General features: G+C 45.0%; 1 protein-coding gene across 3 annotated transcripts in view; it reads right to left on the bottom strand.

Annotated features, from left to right (window-relative positions):
- Positions 1-1,654: 1,654 nt before the first annotated feature.
- The window catches only part of setd2 (SET domain containing 2), a 50,089-nt gene continuing 32,383 nt past the window's right edge, over positions 1,655-19,360 (bottom strand). Inside the window, exons 14-22 of one of the 3 annotated variants that reach the window (XM_031903778.1) lie at positions 14,115-14,160; positions 12,622-12,775; positions 11,375-12,068; positions 11,024-11,158; positions 10,668-10,810; positions 10,126-10,240; positions 3,532-3,612; positions 3,319-3,420; positions 1,655-2,513 (exon numbers count right to left, since the gene is read on the bottom strand). In XM_031903778.1, the coding sequence (XP_031759638.1) occupies positions 2,352-2,513; positions 3,319-3,420; positions 3,532-3,612; positions 10,126-10,240; positions 10,668-10,810; positions 11,024-11,158; positions 11,375-12,068; positions 12,622-12,775; positions 14,115-14,160 (1,632 nt within the window). In that variant the 3' untranslated portion in view covers positions 1,655-2,351. Of the gene's footprint in view, positions 2,514-3,318; positions 3,421-3,531; positions 3,613-10,125; positions 10,241-10,667; positions 10,811-11,023; positions 11,159-11,374; positions 12,072-12,621; positions 12,776-14,114; positions 14,161-19,360 lie in introns of those variants that run through there. The other 2 variants (XM_012964979.3, XR_004223147.1) reach the window with 2 other exon arrangements.

Below are 19,360 nucleotides of genomic sequence, written 5' to 3'. Positions count from 1 at the left end.
TATCCCACTGCTACTATAGGCACCATCTCTCCCTACTATACCTGCTAACCCACAGCCCCAGTCCCTTCCCAGAGGCTATTATCCCCCCACTGCTACTATAGGCACAATCTCTCCCTACTATACCTGCTATCCCACAGCCCCAGTCCCTTCCCAGAGACTATTATCCCACTGCTACTATAGGCACCATCTCTCCCTACTATACCTGCTATCCCACAGCCCCAGTCCCTTCCCAGAGACTATTATCCCACTGCTCCTATAGGCACCATCTCTCCCTACTATACCTGCTATCCCACAGCCCCAGTCCCTTCCCAGAGACTATTATCCCACTGCTACTATAGGCACCATCTCTCCCTACTATACCTGCTAACCCACAGCCCCAGTCCCTTCCCAGAGGCTATTATCCCCCCACTGCTACTATAGGCACCATCTCTCCCTACTATACCTGCTATCGCACAGCCCCAGTCCCTTCCCAGAGGCTATTATTCCCCCCCCCCCCCCCCCTGCTACTATAGGGACCATCTCTCCCTACTATACCTGAAAAAGCCCCAAACAAGCATGGCCGTACTGACCAATATTAGTGCAATGTTATAATAGTTTAAACAAACACCACTAGCCGTCTATAAGGCCAATGATATCAGTTTATTCCCCCAGCAGGGCAGTTGGACTATCCGGCCGGTTCAGTATGAGAGCATCCATCTGCTTTTCATTATCCCATTGCGTCGGCGCTTCCTTCCCCTGACAGGCAATAGAGTGGGATTTATGGCGCAGTACTGCAGAGATTTATGGGACTCTAAGCATAGTAAATATCCATCAGCCTCACCTGTCACAGGGTTCTGCTTTACATTTCTTGGCTACAATGCGCAGCAGTGATATCATGAGGATGATGAAGCAACATGGGGAAATGTAACTGTAGCCATGGTACCTATGCCAACACACAGTTCTGCCAGGATGGGCTAATGTTAAGTGTTAATGTGTCTTACTGGCTCATTTGCCTATATAGCAATTTGTATATACTAATTATATAGCATGTCAGTACCATTAATGCTATGTAACGAGTGTAGAAGAGACAGCAGCAAGCCGAAGCTATAAATGCTTTATTTTATATACACAATCTTCTGTACCAGCTCTCAGCTACAGTCCTATAACTGTAATGATCCGGGCCATTCGAGTAGTCACCATCTTGGATCTTATTAGGCCATCTTTTGTGTGCCAGTGACACTGCACATGCTCAGTGGGCTCTGGGCTGCTTGTATGGTGACATTTATATTATGTATATACACAGTATATTGTTTAAGATGGGGAGCTACTGGGGGCATCTGTAGGGGCACATAAAAGGGAAGTATTTGCCCCGGGGGCTGGTACAGAAGCCCATAAACCCATCCCACCTAATTCTTTGTAAACCTTTGGTTCTCCCTTCTGGTCACTCATTTGTGGGCTGTATCCTGCCCCGAAAGGGGGGCTGGCAGAACCGGAGTATCCAGGGAACACCCACCCAGACAGGGGGGAAACATACATACTCCTAGCAGTGCCCAGGTCAGAACTGAACTCAGGACCCCAGAGCTGCAAGGTAGTATCTCAGTGGAGTGAGTTCCGAGCCATATGGTACCCCCCGCGGGCGGAACTGAATGACCCCATTCCTTCCATTGACCCTTCGTAAACTTGTAGGCAAATTTATTTTATTCTCTTTTTTTCTTTTATACATAAAAAAATTCAGTAAAAATCCTTATGTAAAATGATAAAGGCAGTAAAATCAAATTTCATGAACGATGCACAAACTGCCGGGAAAAAAACAAAAAACCGTAGCGGGAGTCGAGACAGAATTAAAAAAAAACAAACAAACAAAACCCCCCACAATTCGCTGGAGGCAATTTCCTATTTACATGGTTACCCCTCGCGGATAACAGCGCGCGTCGGTCGCAGCTCTCTGTGCGTACATGGTCGGTGAAAAGAAAGGAAATTTATATATATTTATATATTTCGTCGTATTCACATATGTTAAAATATAATACAGGTTCTCAAAAAGGAGAAACAAAAATTAAAAAAAAAATCTGATGCCCACGATTTATTGCGCTGTACAGTCAGGAACTGGGGGGGTGTCAATGGGAGAGGATACACAGGGGAAAGACTTGCACCTCCATGTAGGGTGCCAAGCCTGCCGTCGCCACTAGATGGCGCTATTCAACTCCCAGCATCCCCAGTGAGGTGGATTTAAAAAAACAAAAAATTGATGCATTTGAGGAACGTGAAAGAAAAGCACTGCACCAACAGGAATCCGCGGCTTACTGTCAATATTTTACACTGTAAAAATAAGAACCGCCCCCTATAGGGCCAGGTCAGTCCGTAGGGAGGGGCTACTCAATGTCTATGTCCTCTTTGGGTTTATACACAGTCCCAAACTTCTGCATATACTTCTTGATGTACTCCTTGGTTTTGTGTTTGACGTTCTCGTTGCAGTCGAGATCCTCGGGGTTCTTACAGTATTTCAGCTCCTTGTTCATGACGCCGTGAGTCAGCTGAGGGGGAGGAGAGCACAAGTCAGGGGGGTAAGGAGGGCAACGGCAATGGCTGCAGTGGTCTATCCCAAGCCCCTGTGCTTCCCATAATGCACTCTGGTTCCTAGGGCTGGAATGCAGCAGTGGGCAGACCAGACTAGAGGACCATGCGTGGCTCATACAGGGGTCTATTTACTGATGGTGGAAAATAGCACATTTTTCCTTAAATTTGGCAAGTTTAGCACATTTACTTGAATGGGAAAACTAGTTTCTTTTCTTTTTCATAGTTTTTGAATTATTTGTCTTTTTCTTCAGACTTTTTCCAGCTTTCTAATGGGGCCACTGACCCCGACAGCCAAAGAACTTTTACTCTGTGAGGCTCCAAATTATGTATTGTTATTGTTACTTTTTATAAGTCATCTAGTCAGTCCCTCTCCTATTCATATATCAGTCTCTCATTCAAATCACTCCCTGGTTACTAGGGTAATTTGTACCCTAGCAACCAGATTGCTGAAATTCAGAACTAAAGAGCTGCATTAAAAGTAAAATAGAATAGCACTCTGTACAACATACCCCTTTAAAGAGGGACTAGAGGGAGAAAATAAAATTTTATATATACTTTAGTAAAATGTAATTTTCTACTTTACTGTGCATGCACGTGGTTCTGGCCAATCGGAAGGGACTACTGGGAAATGGCTGAAATTGGTGGTATGGTGCTGAAAATCACATGGGGTGCTTATATGACCCCCAGTGATGACAGTACCCAGTGAGCTACATTGCTTGTGCCAGGAGGAGGGGCACGAACAAGCCAGGAGGAGGTCCTTACCTTGCGTGCTAGATGCTTGAAGTCCTCAGTGTTGTTTATTCTCCCCATCTTACAGTCCGGCTTCCTGTAGGGGTTCAGACACTGCACAATGAACTGAGACATCTGCAGATTGGAAGGACAGAGAGAAGGGTTAACACATGGATACTCCGCCCCCAAACATAAAGGGAAGGGGCAAGCTTTGGGTGGGGGGAGAATGGCAGTGAGGGCACTTACCTCCTTTCTGAATACTTCTTTGCTCTTCTTCGCCAGCTCACTTGAGGTGTCTGCTTCAGCCGTCTTGGTCTTCTTAGAAGACTGGAATACACAAGTTTTTTTTAAAATTGATTTCCCTTTTTCTCTGTAATAATAAAACAGTACCTGTACTTGATCCCAACTAAGATAAAATTACCCCTTATTGGGGCAGAACAGCCCTATTGGGTTTATTTAATGGTTAAATAATTCCCTTTTCTCTGTAATAATAAAACAGTACCTGTACTTGATCCCAACTAAGATATAATTACCCCTTATTGGGGGCAGAACAGCCCTATTGGGTTTATTTAATGGTTAAATGATTCCCTTTTCTCTGTAATAATAAAGCAGTACCTGTACTTGATCCCAACTAAGAACAGCCCTATTGGGTTTATTTAATGGTGAAATGATTCCCTTTTCTCTGTAATAATAAAACAGTACCTGTACTTGATCCCAACTAAGATATAATTACCCCTTTTTGGGGGCAGAACAGCCCTATTGGGTTTATTTAATGGTTAAATGATTCCCTTTTCTCTGTAATAATAAAACAGTTCCTGTACTTGATCCCAACTAAGATATAATTACCCCTTATTGGGGGCAGAACAGCCCTATTGGGTTTATTTAATGGTTAAATGATTCCCTTTTCTCTGTAATAATAAAACAGTACCTGTACTTGATCCCAACTAAGATATAATTACCCCTTATTGGGGGCAGAACAGCCCCTATTGGGTTTATTTCATGGTTAAATGATTCTATTGTAGAAAGTATGGAGATCCGAATTACAGAAAAACCCTTATTCTGAAAACCCCAGGTCCTGAGAATTCTGGATAACTGGTCCCATATATTATAATTATATATAATATACACACACCAACAGCTGATATTAAAAGGCAACATCCAACCTCACTTTCTTTTCGGCAGTTCCAAAATTAATGCATTATTGGGGTAAATAGAAAAGGGGGTTCAGGTACTCATAGTAGCACTAACTACTGAACCAACCAATCACAAGTTTCAAACTGGAGAGCAGAGAAATAAAAAGCTAAATAACTGAAAACCAATTGCAAAACGTCTCAGAATATTAATGTGTACATCATAAAAAAAAAGTTCATCAAAAGTTAACTGCTGCCCAATATCCACTCAATCCTTATTCTCACTGGGCATAAAGTTAAATATGACTGTTATAGAAAGCAGTGTGTGTATCCCCCGATTTCTATTCTCTGCCCTGGTTGGTTTAAAACAAAGTAACAGAAGAAAGCTGATTGGCAGACGTGTGAAGAAGGATGCAAAGCTCATGTTTGTTTCAATCGGACAGAACCAGCAGAAATGGCCGGACACCTACTGCTTTCTATAGCAGTTCCATTAACTCAGAACTTTATATCCAGTGAAAAAATGATGAATGGACAATGGCTCCCAACAGAGAGCGCGTGCCGTATAACATATGGGCTGTAAGAGGGATGGCAGCTGCAGGTTTGGGCGCGGGATGTACCACATGTTCCACCAAAAGGCACCACATTCACTCTTTTATTAGAGCTGCAGTGCATTTGTGTGTTTAATGAGACCAATAATATCTTTAAAGAGGACAGCTGCCATTATTCCCTCTATGTGCAGGACGGTACCGCCTATGAAAGTGCTTCTGAGTAAAAACCAAAATGGCTGCCTAAAAGCTTTATGTGCATGAGGGGTAATCAGAGCCCTTGGCCTGAATATTGGGCCTGTGGTAGAAATGACTTTTCTTTGGCCTGAAGATGAAGTTAAACCACTATGGTTAGGACATGGACTTAAGTTCTGCTCCTACAGATGGATGTAGCAGCACAAAATGGCTGACACAAGACAAGTGTAAGAAGCCCTGCTGTGCTGAGCCACCGTACGATATGGTACATCGCATTAGTGGATGCTCATTAAGGTAAATGGTTCCCAAACTGAGGGGGCTGCTGCACCGGTGGGTTCCAAAAAGTGGAGTGAGTGCTTATTGGCTGTTTTGGATCTCAAACCTTGTTTTACCTGTGAGCAACATTTCAATATAAAAAAAAGTTGGGGAGCAACACAAGTATGAAAAAAGTTCTTAGGGGTTGGCTATTAAGGGCTGTGATTGGCTATTTGGTAGTCCAGTGTGGACTGGTAGACTATAGGAGGCTCTGTTTGGCAGTACACAGTCTTTTTGCCTCTAAAACTTCTCCGAGTCAAATATAGAAAAAAATGAGCACCTGTTTTGAGGCCCCTGGGAGCAGAATCAAAGGGGGAGGTGAGCAACTTGTTGCCCCTGAGCCACTGGTTGGGGATCACTGCTTTAAGGGGTCAAACACAGCTCTCTACTAAAGGGCCCTGTTATAGGAAGGGTCTCCCAAGCCTCTCCAGCCTATGGCTGGTCTCTATATCATACAGACTCGTGTTGGGCCTCCCAGCTGGCATGATAGGGGCTGGTTGTCACTGCTAAAAGAGGGGGATAGGTGTCGGGGTACCCAGCACCTAAGAGAGGAAGGAATCCAGTCAGGAGACAAATTAGTAGTTGATGTTTGCCAGCATAGTGGCAATTTTAAGGCAAACTAGACACCTTTTTTTTTTTTCAAATAATTGTAGTTTGGCCCCTCACCTCAGCCTAATCGCTAGCCTCAGATACACTCCCTTTTAGATGATGTGCCTACCTGCCAGTCAGTGGCTCATGATTGGCTTCCCAGCAGCTGGTGACTGCAAGCCTACATTGAAACCATGAGCTCCTACTCCACTGGTCATCGAAAGTCATTGGTTTGACCCTAATCTTTGGGAGACATACAAATAGGTCTGACTTCCCCTTTAAACATTTAAAAAGCAGAGCAATGAAAGTGCTTTGTAGGCTTCTCTGTAGGGAAAGGATGAATATGGAGGGAGGGGGGAGAGTATATAGAAAACAGCTTTTCCCAACACCCCAGAATAAAAATGTAGATGATTACACATATGGTGTTGGGTCAGGCAGTAACACAATAATAAACTGTATATACAGGGTAAATATTTCCCCCTACTAATAGGCCTCATAATTTCTATATTAAACCCAAGCACGGCCTGCAATTCCCTCTTCTCAAAGGCTCCATTCTCCCTTCTCATGGATTTATTTTTTCTGTTCTAATGGATTCTGCTCATTTCTTTACCTCCATTTCATTTCATTAGCGCTCAGGCTTTAATTGGGGAAGTGGCTTGTCACGGCTCCGGGGAAAGTTGCTCTAACTGTACTTTTTATTGGGTTTCCCCCACTGCCCGGGTCTGGCTCTTTCTGTGTGTTCCATAATGAGTGGAAAAGTTGGAGGCTTGGTTATAATTAGCCCCAAACCTATAGATCATGGCAATTTAGCGTTGGGCAAGGAATGGAATGTGTAATACTGTGAAGCAGAATGAAAAAAACTGGATTGTTTTCCCCTCCAGTAGATTTGTCAGATTTGCCCACTATAAACTGGATCATTCTGGGGGACGACAGGACATGTCTGACAAGTACCACATCAACACTCTGATAAGACCTTTAAACCTGCCCAATAGAATTGCCAGACATCAGAGTGCCCAATACATGGGCTAATAAGAAGCCAATTCTGTACAGGGCAAGTTGACAGCTTTTATGGGCCCAGGTATGGCCAGCTTAATAAGCAAGGGGACCAAGCCTTCCTGGAAGCAGGGCCGGATTTGTTGGCCGGGCGCCCCGAGGCCGCCCCCTCTCTGTCGCGCCCCCCTGCGCATGCGCGAACGGCGAACCTCCCCCCGCGCATGCGCAAACTCGCGATTGCGCATGCGCGGCCCTTTTCAATCGCATACGGAGCAGTGGGGGAGAGGTCCCATTGCTCCGTATGCACAATAAACTTTAATATTTTGGTGCGGCGGGGTGGCATGCCGCCCCCCAATTTTTGCCGCCCTAGGCCCGGGCCTTTGTGGCCTTTCCACAAATCCGGGCCTGCCTGGAAGTCCTTCTCCAGGTCCGGACTGAGATTCAAAATGACACCATGGCCAAAACAGCCTCCCATACGCCAGATAAAAAGTGCCCGACTATGGCATCTTCCATCAGATGCCCTGGCATTAGCCAGAATACATATTGCCAGTTCAAGGCTGCCCCTTCTCCTCCAATTGGCCCCTTCGCTTGCAAACACAAATATAAGCTTGAGATTGAGGCCGAGGGTATATTCGGATCTACATGAAACCTTCTAATGAAGGACAATAGGCTGAGCCTCTCTGAGCCTGAAATCCATTACTGCTCAGCATAAGGTCCATTTCAGCTGAACTGTCAGAACCTCCCTGCCCTGTGCTTGCCAGACCCCGGCTCCAGTAGAAACATAATAGCAAGAAGCTGATATCAGCAAAGTCTCAGGGCCCAGACTCACACTTACAGGAATGGCCAGCCTCCTCTGGCAGCTCAGAGTCCATAAAGACGCCATATGGATTTGGTCCCCAGACCTCACTACCCACAGGCCCTCTGCTGATTCAGTATTTGGTTCCACCAGGCCTGAAACCTTGTCTCTGTGGCTGCCTATCACCCACCATGATTATACACTGGGCTGAGGTTTGCCCTATAATTCACGTGATATAGGGACGGGGTGGCGATGCTATCCAACAAGTGCTTTCTACACGTCTCCCGAGAAGTACTCACTTTTACAGCTTTAACGCCAATTTAATGTGTGAGTGAGAAAAGCCAGAGAAGAAATGAAAGAGGAAAAGGAACGTGTCCTACATTTATTTTAAAGGGCCAGTTACAGCAGAAAACTGAAATGCCATAAATACATTCACATGGTATGGTGAAGGGATTCTGGGAGTTTTGCCATCCACCAGCAGAGTCATTAAACACTTGGGCAGCGGCGGGCCCTTTATTGTCTGTGAACTATAACTGGTATTTATATAACTTTAGTTAATCTACATGCAGAAGTGTAACAGCCAATCAGGAGATGACTTTTCTGTATACGATTCGGTCAAGCAGCAAAAAGAGTCATTTTATGACTACATCAGTGTCCAGGCACAGGCAATCTATGAATTTGGGCAAATGCCAGAGGAGATGCAGTAAGATTCCATAGACAGTCACTATTTATTGGGCTGATAGGGGGCTATGAGATGTCAGCTTGGAGACAATATATAACAATTTGTGGCTTTTGACATCCTTACACCTTACAGTTGGGGGTACATAAACTAAAATGAGCACAGTAATCAATGAACATCTTGGAGTTGGTCCTCCTTCCTCCGCAAGTTGATGAGGAGCCCAGTGCATCAGTGGCTGGCTGGAGCTAGGAGACAGCTGCTACAGGACCTTTTAGGAAGCCATAAATCAGTGTTGGGATTTGCTACAGTCCCATCACTTAATCCCTAGTATGCAGTTCGGCTCATTTCTGGAATGTACTTTTAGGAAGTTGTGCCTTTGGCTTCCCAAGAGGTTCTGAAGCAGATGTGGGAGCTTCATCCATTTGTTTGGGAACACGCTATACATGTATATAGTATTGCTGCTGCAGTGGGGGGGGGTCCAGGGATCCCCTGGTTCCTCCTAGGTAGTTTTTAACTAGATGCCTAGAGAGACAGCGGAATGCAACACAGCAGGCAACCCACAGGAACTGGGCCCAGGATACGAGTATCCTTAATAATCTCCTCTGGCCAATGACAATCTCTTTAGGCTTGCCATAAAAAATGTGTTTTACACATCATTCTGCCGTACTGGATAAGCTGCATACAGCGCAACATGTATTAAAGCACAAAACACAGAAAGAAATCGCCAGCGCTTGGTCTAACCCACGCTGTAGTGTTGACCAGCTGCTAGAAACACACTATTGTACCAGCGCTCGCTCTAACCCACAATCTGGAGTTGACCAGCTGCTATAAACGATAAAAAGCCATTAATTATACAAAAAGAGAAAGAGAGTTTGCCAGCGCTTAGTTTGCCTTTAAAAATAATTTTTACAAAAAATGAGGTGTTAGTACCACACTTTGGCCAAAATATGTAAGCTCACGTGCCACATCAAGGCCCCTCATTATACGTGAGTCCTACACTGTCTAATGACTTTGAGTCTGTGATGCAATTAAAATAAAGTCCCCCAGAAAACAATGTGACTGAGTATTAAGACCTATTGCACCTACCTTTAGCTCAAAAAGGCTCTAGTGGAAAAGCAGGGAGCTTTTAAGCCCCAGCTCATTAGCACACACATGAAAGTGATTCATTGGTTTAAAGGCTACATAGCAGCTAGAAGCAAAATTTGGCTACAATTTGTACACAAAACACAGAAAGAAATCGCCAGCGCTCGGTCTAACCCACGCTACTTTATTTTAATTGCATCACAGACTCAAAGTCATTAGACAGTGTAGGACTCACGTACAATGAGGGGCCTTGACGTGGCACGTGAGCTTACATATTTTGGCCAAAGTGTGGTACTAACACCTCATTTTTTGTAAAAATTATTTTTAAAGGCAAACTAAGCGCTGGCAAACTTTCTCTCTCTATGTATTAAAGCACTGCTGGCACATCCCTAAATGGGGTCCTGTGGTTCTGCTCCCTGCTCGCCTTCAGCTGGGAGAGCAGTCTCCATTGCAAGCACCCATCTCACTTTAAACCAGATACAGTATCACATGCCCCGCCCCCAACAAACAACTCACCTTCATTGGATTCTCATCATAAGTTGGGGTTCCTAGGTCCATTTCTGCTTCATGTTCTAAGGCACCGCCTTCTTCCCCTGGGCTGTCCCAGGCAGGTGGGTCCCACTGGGTTTGCCTTGACGAAAAAAAACAAAAAAAAAAAACAGGTTATGGACTCAAATGAATGAGTCTGGTATTAGAGCCCATTGGGAAAGCAACAAGCGCCACAAGATCAGATGCAGATTCCAGGTAGGGGGCAGTTGTTGGATTTCCAGCCACCCTTGTGTCAGATATGGGTGTAGGATGATGAGATTACACTTAGCCCAAGTCCCTGGCACAATAACCCAGCACAAAGGACTGCAATACTTGCAGAACTGCAAGGGGTGGTCAGTGCAGTAACACAGTGTAACCAATAAACACGTACTTGTCATTAATGAAAGCCAACTTCTAATTGGTTCCTGTCCCACAAAAACATTAGTCAGGTTACAATATAAGGCCCAAAGTTCTGTTATCACAGAGGTGCCAAGCAGATAACGCTCTACACAGCCAGACAGCACACTTACCTTGTTATTACATGGTAATAATAGATTTTGCCCTCAGGATCCCGGGCAGTCTTCCAGCCAGAAGGAAGAACAATGGTTTTGGGCTTGGGGGGTGATGGTGGAGGAAGGTCCAGAACATTGTTTTGCGCCATTCCCATCTCAGGCTATGGAGGAGGAGAGAATAAGAGAGAGATTGGCAAGGGAGCCTTGCAGAAAGAGAAGTCTCTTGAAGGGGCTGTAAAAGCCAGACAGACAGACAGGGCACCCAAAGTAGATATGCACTGAAATGAATTTTACGACATATTGGGGCACTGCCAGCCTCACAGCAGATCACACAGATAAAGGGTGGTACAACAGTTTAGCAAAATGTCACCAACCTGTTGCATTGCTGGAGGCTGTCCCGGAGCCACAATGGTAGTCACTGCCGGCCCCTGCTGTAGTACCACGCCGGGTGGGTGAGGGGCGTAGATCTGCTGGCCTGTGATGTACTGCAAGCCTTGCTGTGTATAGGTCTGGAGGAGAAAGGAAACCACAAACTCTAGTTTATGATATAATGATGACCCCCACCCCAATCTTGCCAACTGCCCTCGGTTTCAAGCATTGTAAGCAAATGTGTGGCGCAAAACGACTATTATATTAATGAAATGCGATGATAGTGTATCTATATCTTTTACTCATGCAGGGAAAGTGGTGAGGATGCCACTATATTCATACAACAGGGGTCTTACCGGTACAACGGGTGGGGGAGGCTGGGCATAGGCTGCTGGCACACCATACATTGGCTGGCACGTTTGACCTTGGTAGTAAATAGCTGCCTGTGGGGGTGCAGGTGGATACTGAGGCTGGGATTGTTGCTGGGGTGGCTGCAATGTCACTGCCTGCTGATTGGGGTCCCAAACGCCATAGTTCTGTGGAGGCACAGGGGTAGGTGCAGGCACTGGAAGAACAGCCACATTTGTTTCCTGAGGGACCATAGTTTCTCCCTGGGTCACATACTGCTGTGTGGTAACGTCCATAGGGGCTGCTACATGCTGCACCACTGAAACAGTCTGAGGTGGCATCATCCCAGGGTTAACCACCATCCCCTGGGAGGGATCAAAGCTGTTTGGAGATGGTATACCGTCCAGAGGTGGAGTGGGCAATAGCACCTTGCCAGCATTCGGATTTGTGGGATCCACAAAAGACTGGAGAGGGTACCCCTGGGGATAAGCAATGAATGGAGGGGGAGGAAGCTGTGCACCATAGGCTATAGCCTCATAAGTCATGGGGGAGGCAATGCCCATGTTTTGCATCTGCTGCTGTTGCTTCTGAGCCTCTTTCTGGGCCACTTCCTGTTCAAACAACTTCCTGCGCTCTTCCGTGCTCAGCTTGTTACGGTCCTGTAGCCGGCTCTTCTTCTTGGATGAGGCTGGGGTGTCATACCTACTAACGTAATACACAGCTTTTAGTACTTCTGCCCAATGCTGTCTTCACTCAAGGCTGGCACATTGCTCTCCAACACTAAATAGAATGGTCACCCCAAAACATAAACCTCAGCAGTCACATTGGTGGGTGGTCATGAGTTGGAGTGCAATTCTAGGATGTCCCAGAAAAGAATATTCCTATCGACTAGTAAATGGTTTTAAACTGAATTAACAATATCTACCCCACAGCCCTGGGGCACAAATATGAGTATCACTCATGTATTATAAGGGATAATGTACCCCCTACTGTAAATGATAAGGATATTAGACGTCACTGAGGGGTTCTGTGCCCATATAAAGGCACAAGGCTGCAGGCTGAGTTATACAGGGAACTGTGAGTATCACTCATGTATTATAAGGGATAATGTACCCCCTACTGTAAATGATAAGGATATTAGCAGTCACTGAGGGGTTCTGTGCCCATATAAAGGCACAAGGCTGCAGGCTGAGTTATACAGGGAACTCTGAGTATCACTCATGTATTATAAGGGAAACAGTATCTCTGTTCTTACCTGTCCTCCACTCGCTTTGATCCATAATATGCTGGTGGAGATGGCGATTGCCTGCGCTTCCTTTGGCTCTGTCTCTCCAGATCTCGATCTCGCTCTCGCCCTTGACTCTTAGGGGTCGTGTAAGTGGAGCCAGACGAGTCTCTCCAGCGATCATCTGTATTAGGAAGGACACTATCAATAAAAGCTTAAGACTCACTTCAAGGGGATCTAAACCCAAAATAATCTATTTATACTTACTCTGGGTGCTTCTCTGAGCATTTTTGCAATTTACATTTATTTTCTATTTGTAGTGGTTTCTGTGATATTTGCACTTCTAGAATTATAATAGCAGGCTTTTCTTTTTAGCAACCCGAGGGTTAAATGAATGCAGGTAGTACACATAAAGTGCACAGAAAGTTAGGGTCGCTAACACTCTGGGCCTTGAAAAAGCTGCTGAGCTAAAGCCTGACTAGTACTATATAACTGTCTAAAGCCTGAGTGTCAATTAGGGTGAGTATTTTGTGCCCTGGGTACCCCTGGAACTATAGCAGGGTGACTATTACCCCAATGTTTCTATATATCTGTAACCTTGTTATGGGCTAAGGGGGCCCAGCCTGAAGGCCAGTTAGGGAGGGGATTTGGGGTGAGTGCTTATTTGTGCCCTCGGTAACCCTGGAACTATAGCAGGGTGACTGTTACCCCAATGTTTATATATATCTGTAACCCTGTTATGGGCTAAGGGGGCCCAGCCTGAGGGCCAGTTAGGGGGAGATTTGGGGTGAGTGCTTATTTGTGCCCTGGGTACCCCTGGCACTTTAGCAGGGTGACCGTTATCCCAGTGTTTCTATATATCTGTAACCTTGTTATGGGCTAAGGGGGCCCAGCCTGAAGGCCAGTTAGGGGGGGGGATTTGGGGGTGAGTGCCTATTTGTGCCCTGGGTACCCCTGGAACTATAGCAGGGTGACTGTTACCCCAATGTTTCTATATATCTGTAACCTTGTTATGGGCTAAAGGGGCCCAGCCTGAAGGCCAGTTAGGGGGAGATTTGGGGTGAGTGCTTATTTGTGCCCTGGGTACCCCTGGAACTATAGCAGGGTGACTGTTACCCCAGTGTTTCTATATATCTGTAACCTTGTTATGGGCTAAGGGGGCCCAGCCTGAAGGCCAGTTAGGGGGAGATTTGGGGTAAGTGCTTATTTGTGCCCTTGGTAACCCTGGAACTATAGCAGGGTGACTGTTTAAGAAATATGTTATATCTCGTTGCAAATGAACCTGACTAGAGCTAGCACTAAAAAATTATGAAGTTTCCACAATACCCCTTCTGAGTAAAGCGTATCAGTGGCACACCAGTGCTCCCTACTGGCCATATAGGATACTAATTAATTTAAAGGGGAAATTCACCTATGAAATGAACATTTGAAGAAAAAGCTGCACCGAACCTAAATAGAGAGCATGTGGCCATTGTACCTGGAAGGCTTCAGATTCCCTACCCCTGGTCAACCCAAGCACTTACTGGTCTCCTTCTCGACTTGGGTCTTCTTGGGAATGCGATACACCTCCTACAGGGAGACAGAAATGCACACACATTATGATGGAGTTTAGCAGGGAATGCAACAGTTCATTATAACGGATAAAAGAACACTGTATATTGCATGTATATTTATAATGACATAGCATAGAACCCAAACAAATGATACCTCCATATTAAGAATAAAGGGGATATAAACACAAATATCATCTTGTCTTAGAATAAAATATGCCATTCTAAGCCACTTCCCAATATCCATTCATTCCTCATTCACACTGGTTTTAAAAGGTATGTGCAAATGTCATTGCTACTCAAAGCAGCATGTCTTGCCGTTTGTATTGTCCTAACTGCAGGTTCCGACTCCTGAAACAATGCAGCAGAAGCCAGTAGATGAACAGACCTGTAAAGAAGCATGCAAACATTTCACCATTCTCCCTGATAAGCAGGACAATGGAGGGCATTGCTCGGTTAGATTCCATGGATGAGCTCACCTCAACTGAGCTAACACTGCTGCCCCCAACAATAATCCAATATTCAGCTACAAATGACCATCTCTGTAGAATAAACTATGCCAGTATTAAAGGTGAATAAAGTACCTATGACCCTATTAAAAGGGCAGTAAATACCCTACAGCAGTGCTGTCCAACTTCTGTGGTGCCGAGGGCCGGATTTTCTCTAGCATACATAGTGGAGGGCCGCTAATGAAAGCCGGTTTTGACCACTCCCCCTTTTAAACCACACCCATGTTATCACAAGAGCTTTTAAGACCATGCCCACATTAATGGCGGCAACACAGCAAAAACCCAAATGGTTGGATATCAGCCTTCATTCAAATGTGAAAGAATTATATTATGTCATACTAAGACATAACCTTAAATCTATATGCCTCTTCCTCCCCTGTGGATAGCACAGCAACCCCCAGCACATAATTACACACCTTAGGGACCATTTAAAGGCTATATCCAACTGCTAACAGAATAAACCCCTGCCAGGTTCACCTCCGACAGGCAGCATAGGGCAGGCAGAGTATGACACCCCCAGGTAGCATAGGACAGGCAGAGTATGGCACACACAGGCAGCATAGGGCAGGTAGAGTATGGCACGCACAGGCAGGGTAGGGCAGGCAGAGTATGGCACAGACAGGCAGCAGTGTGTGCCATACTCTGCCTGCCCTATGCTGCCTGTGTGTGCCATACTCTGCCTGCCCTACCCTGCCAGCCCTATGCTGCCTGTGTGTGTCATACTCTGCCTGCCCTACATACAGGCAGCATAGGGCAGTTAATACATACAGTGACACAATGCTGGCACTGCTCCTGTCTGAGGTGTGAACAGGGGAACAATGTGGGTGATTACAGCCTGACCCTGAGGTGTGAACACTACAGGGGGTGAACAATGCAGAAACTAAGAGGTGTGAACAGTACAGGGGATTAAATGTTTAAACAATACAGGGGGATTACAGCCTGAATCTGAGGTGTGAGCAATGCAGGGGGGGTCAGTTAATCTCAGTACTGATACCATTTGAAGCTTACACACAAAGGTAAGCCATCAAAGCAGCCAGACAGGTGGGGGGCCACACAGAGGGGGGTCGCGGGCCGCCAGTTGGACAGCACTGCCCTACAGTATATACACATTCTCATCTTAAATTAATTCTAAGGATCATAGTACACAGGAGCATTCTCTGTTGGTAGGAAAGCACCCAAACCCCCACAGAAGAACATGACATTAATTGAATCTTCCTATCATTAGTGGTGGTGACTGGTACAAGTTTGGGCAGAAAATGTGCATTAGTGATTTCACTGACAAGCTGAAAAACGCCAGGGGAAAATACCTCCCATGTGCCATGAGCCTCTCCACTGAAATTGCTTAATTTCTGTATAAACAACCCCCTTCCCCTTGGCTAAAGGTGCACACACACCGATATTGAATGAAATTAGTTTGTATGATTCCAGTGCTTTTAGGTTGGTTGAAGAGGAGACTGATATCGGCAAAAGCCTTGGATATCGGTCATCTTGTCGATCCGCCAGGGTGGAAAATTTTGACTGCGCTCAAACATTGGCAGTAGTTTAATTGTCAGAAAGGGGTAGAATTCTATTGTTTCAACCTGCATATCCGACGATTCAGCTGGCCATACACTTACTGATAAAATCAAGCAAAACGGTTTCGTAGGATTTTTGTCCGCATGTGGGCTCAGAATTATCGACCCAACCATTTTTGTACCATGGCGATTGTTGGCGGTTGTTTAGTCGATGGGACAGGTTAGAAAATTTCCGTTGGATAAGGATAAAATCTGCGCCTGTACTGTGTATCCGATGATATCTCTGGGGGCCCTACAATGCATTTAAACGTATGACCGATAACCACTGTAACATATATGGCCACCTTTAAAGATAAGCTGGGATTCATTATGCAGGGGAATTAAAGTTTCCAGATTTTCTTCAATAAATTACTGGGCTGTGGGGTGAGGGACGGATGTAATGGCAGTGGGGAAATAACAAATAACACAGCTGTAGGTAACGATACTGGCTCCGGCCCTAGCTGCTGATTACTGACTAAGTCAGTGTAATACTGGCTGGGGCAACTCTACAAGGGTATTTCCTGCCTACTGGAAATTGCGATTAACTACCGTATCCTTCACACACAAACGAAACCAGGGCGTTGGAATTTCTCTATCTGCATTGTTTAGCTCAAGAAATGCTTAGCACCGTTCATAAATAAAAAAAGTTGGTCAGTAGTACAGGTCAGTAGTTGAACAAGGAGGGATATCGCCCCTTTGAATATAAACCCTCTAATACGGTCTATAAAGCTGAATGTTCCACACAGGCCAGAATAAATGTGTTTATAAATATGCAGCTGCATATGTAGACATTATCATATGGAGCAGGAATATCTTTCTCCTCACAAGTTACAATCGGGGTCCTGTTACACAGGGCTCATGTCTGCTTTCACATTTGCTCCTCTATTCCTGCTGCTAAAATGGCTTCCTTCATGTAACCATGGCAACAGACAGCACAACATGGCCAAGGCTTCCTGCCAACCCTAGAAATGTATCTGGATTCTCTCAGGCAGCTTAACCCTTTGTCTATACCCAGGCAGAGCCACAGAAGGAAAGTAATTCTCCTCACACTGACTGGAAGATGGAGAGCTGCTTCGATAAATGCAGAGAACACCACACTGGAATGTGAACTGCCATTACAGAGAGTACTCAAAATAAAACCACTTTCCGTTTATCCACAAAGCACTGATATGTTATGCCATTTCCAGCATTTTATACGTGATCTACCGAGTGATTTTTAAACTGTAATGTTTCCTCAGCTTTCACTTCCACACCAGGCACCAACTCTCCCTTCTTCCCCCATAATCCACTTCCCTGACCACGTGACTTGAGCTCTAGAGCTTTTCCTCAGCAGCCACACAGGATTCCATGAAGTTGAGCTGCACATTTTATAGAAGGAATATCAGGGTGATTTTCCTTCACAGCCTACATGGTGTAATGAACACGAGTATGTTATTTACATAATGCCATCACATTTACACAGAGTTACACTTAGTTGTGAGGAATCCGACTGGCACAGCACCATTAATTATGTTCCCCCGTAACCATGCTATGAGGCTTATACTGTCCCCTTTACAGACAACTTTAACAAAGGCATTTTAACACACAGAGAGACACAGAGCTACATAGTAGCAGCTACTTGTCATGGCTACTAAATGTAGGAAAATACCCTGCCATAGACTATACTGAGAATTGCCTCTGCTCAGGGTGAAGACACAGCTACTAGTAGCAGCTACTTTTTTACAGCTACTAAACTCTAGAAACTCCCCTGCCATAGACAATACTGAGAATTGCCTCTGCTAAAACACATGTTGAGACAGTTATCAGTAAATGATCAGCATTGTCTATTTTAGTAGACACGACAAGTAGCTGCTACTAGTAGCTCCGTGTGTCTTCATCCTAAAACACATGTATTGGCAATTATCAGTAAATGATCAGCATTGTCTATTTTAGTAGCCATGACAAGTAGCTGCTACTAGTAGCTCCGTGTGTCTTCACCCTAAAACAGGTATTGACAATTATCAGTAAATGATCTGCATTGTCTATTTTTGCAGCCATGACAAGTAGCTGCTACTAGTAGCTCTGTGTGTCTTCACCATAAGTAATATGAGAAAGGCCTCTCGCTCTACACTGTAGGCAGTGGAATTAAGCAGGTTGTGGTTTCCTTGCATATTAAATCTGAAATAGTTTTCACAGAAATGAATGTTATTTTATTTTTACTTTTTTAGCTTGTAGTACTGTGTAATTGCATTAGATCTGCTCAGAGCTACTCTCTCCTCCCCCTTCTACACGTTGGCACTTTATAAATAAAGCACAGTTCTACTCCGGCTGGAAGATGCAGCCTACTGAGAGAAATCACAAAGACAACCGACTATTTCAATGCCAGATGCTGTGACAAGGATGGTGGAATTATGGGGACTGCTTCAGCCGCTACACAAAGCATAGAATCTTCCAGAAACCCTATACAACCACCCAATGAGAAAGGAAAGCCTTCACTTTCAGCTGCCTTGACACAAAAAAAAGTCCCACATGGCTGCAGAATGATACACCTTTTTAAAGTTTTATAATAAAAAACCAATTGTTTCAAAAGGGGTTAAAGCGCCTCAAACCAGATGGCGGAAATTCGAGTGTTGGAAGGAATCCTCAATCACAGAATCTTGGCAAGGCCCCGAGCAAGCTAAACAGGCAGCCGTCCAAGTCCCTCGTCATACAGTCTCTCTCCTGCCCACCACCTTCCCAGAGAACACAAAGACACAAGAAGCATCTCTCAATAGGGCTGCCACATACCCTCCTCAAAATCTATACCCTGCCTGGCCAAAGGAAAAGTCATGCATGGTGATGCAACAGATGGCATTGTTTTTTATGCAACCATCTCATTACTACTATAAAGCCATACAGATTTAATGTGGGCTCAGTTTACAGCAGGAAGGTACCAAAAATGAACGAAACTGTGCCTTTTATGCCCTTGTTAAACATGCATGTGCCGAATTTGGCTGAGTACACAGGGATAACTTTCTCTTTATGCAGAGGGGTTGTTCCTGGAGAAGACTTAATCAACTATGAAGCTATTCCTGCTAATACTATGCCCGAAGTATTCCACTGCAAGACACTTTGGGTTGGCTACCACCTTGGCCCATTAAGCCAAACCCTTGCTGCCTTTTGGTAAGATAAAAATGAC

Source organism: Xenopus tropicalis, chromosome 6, assembly GCF_000004195.4.
Source record: "Xenopus tropicalis strain Nigerian chromosome 6, UCB_Xtro_10.0, whole genome shotgun sequence".
Lineage (NCBI taxonomy): Eukaryota > Metazoa > Chordata > Amphibia > Anura > Pipidae > Xenopus > Xenopus tropicalis.
Note: the sequence above shows the minus strand (reverse complement) of the source record. Positions and strands in the feature narration are given on the sequence as shown.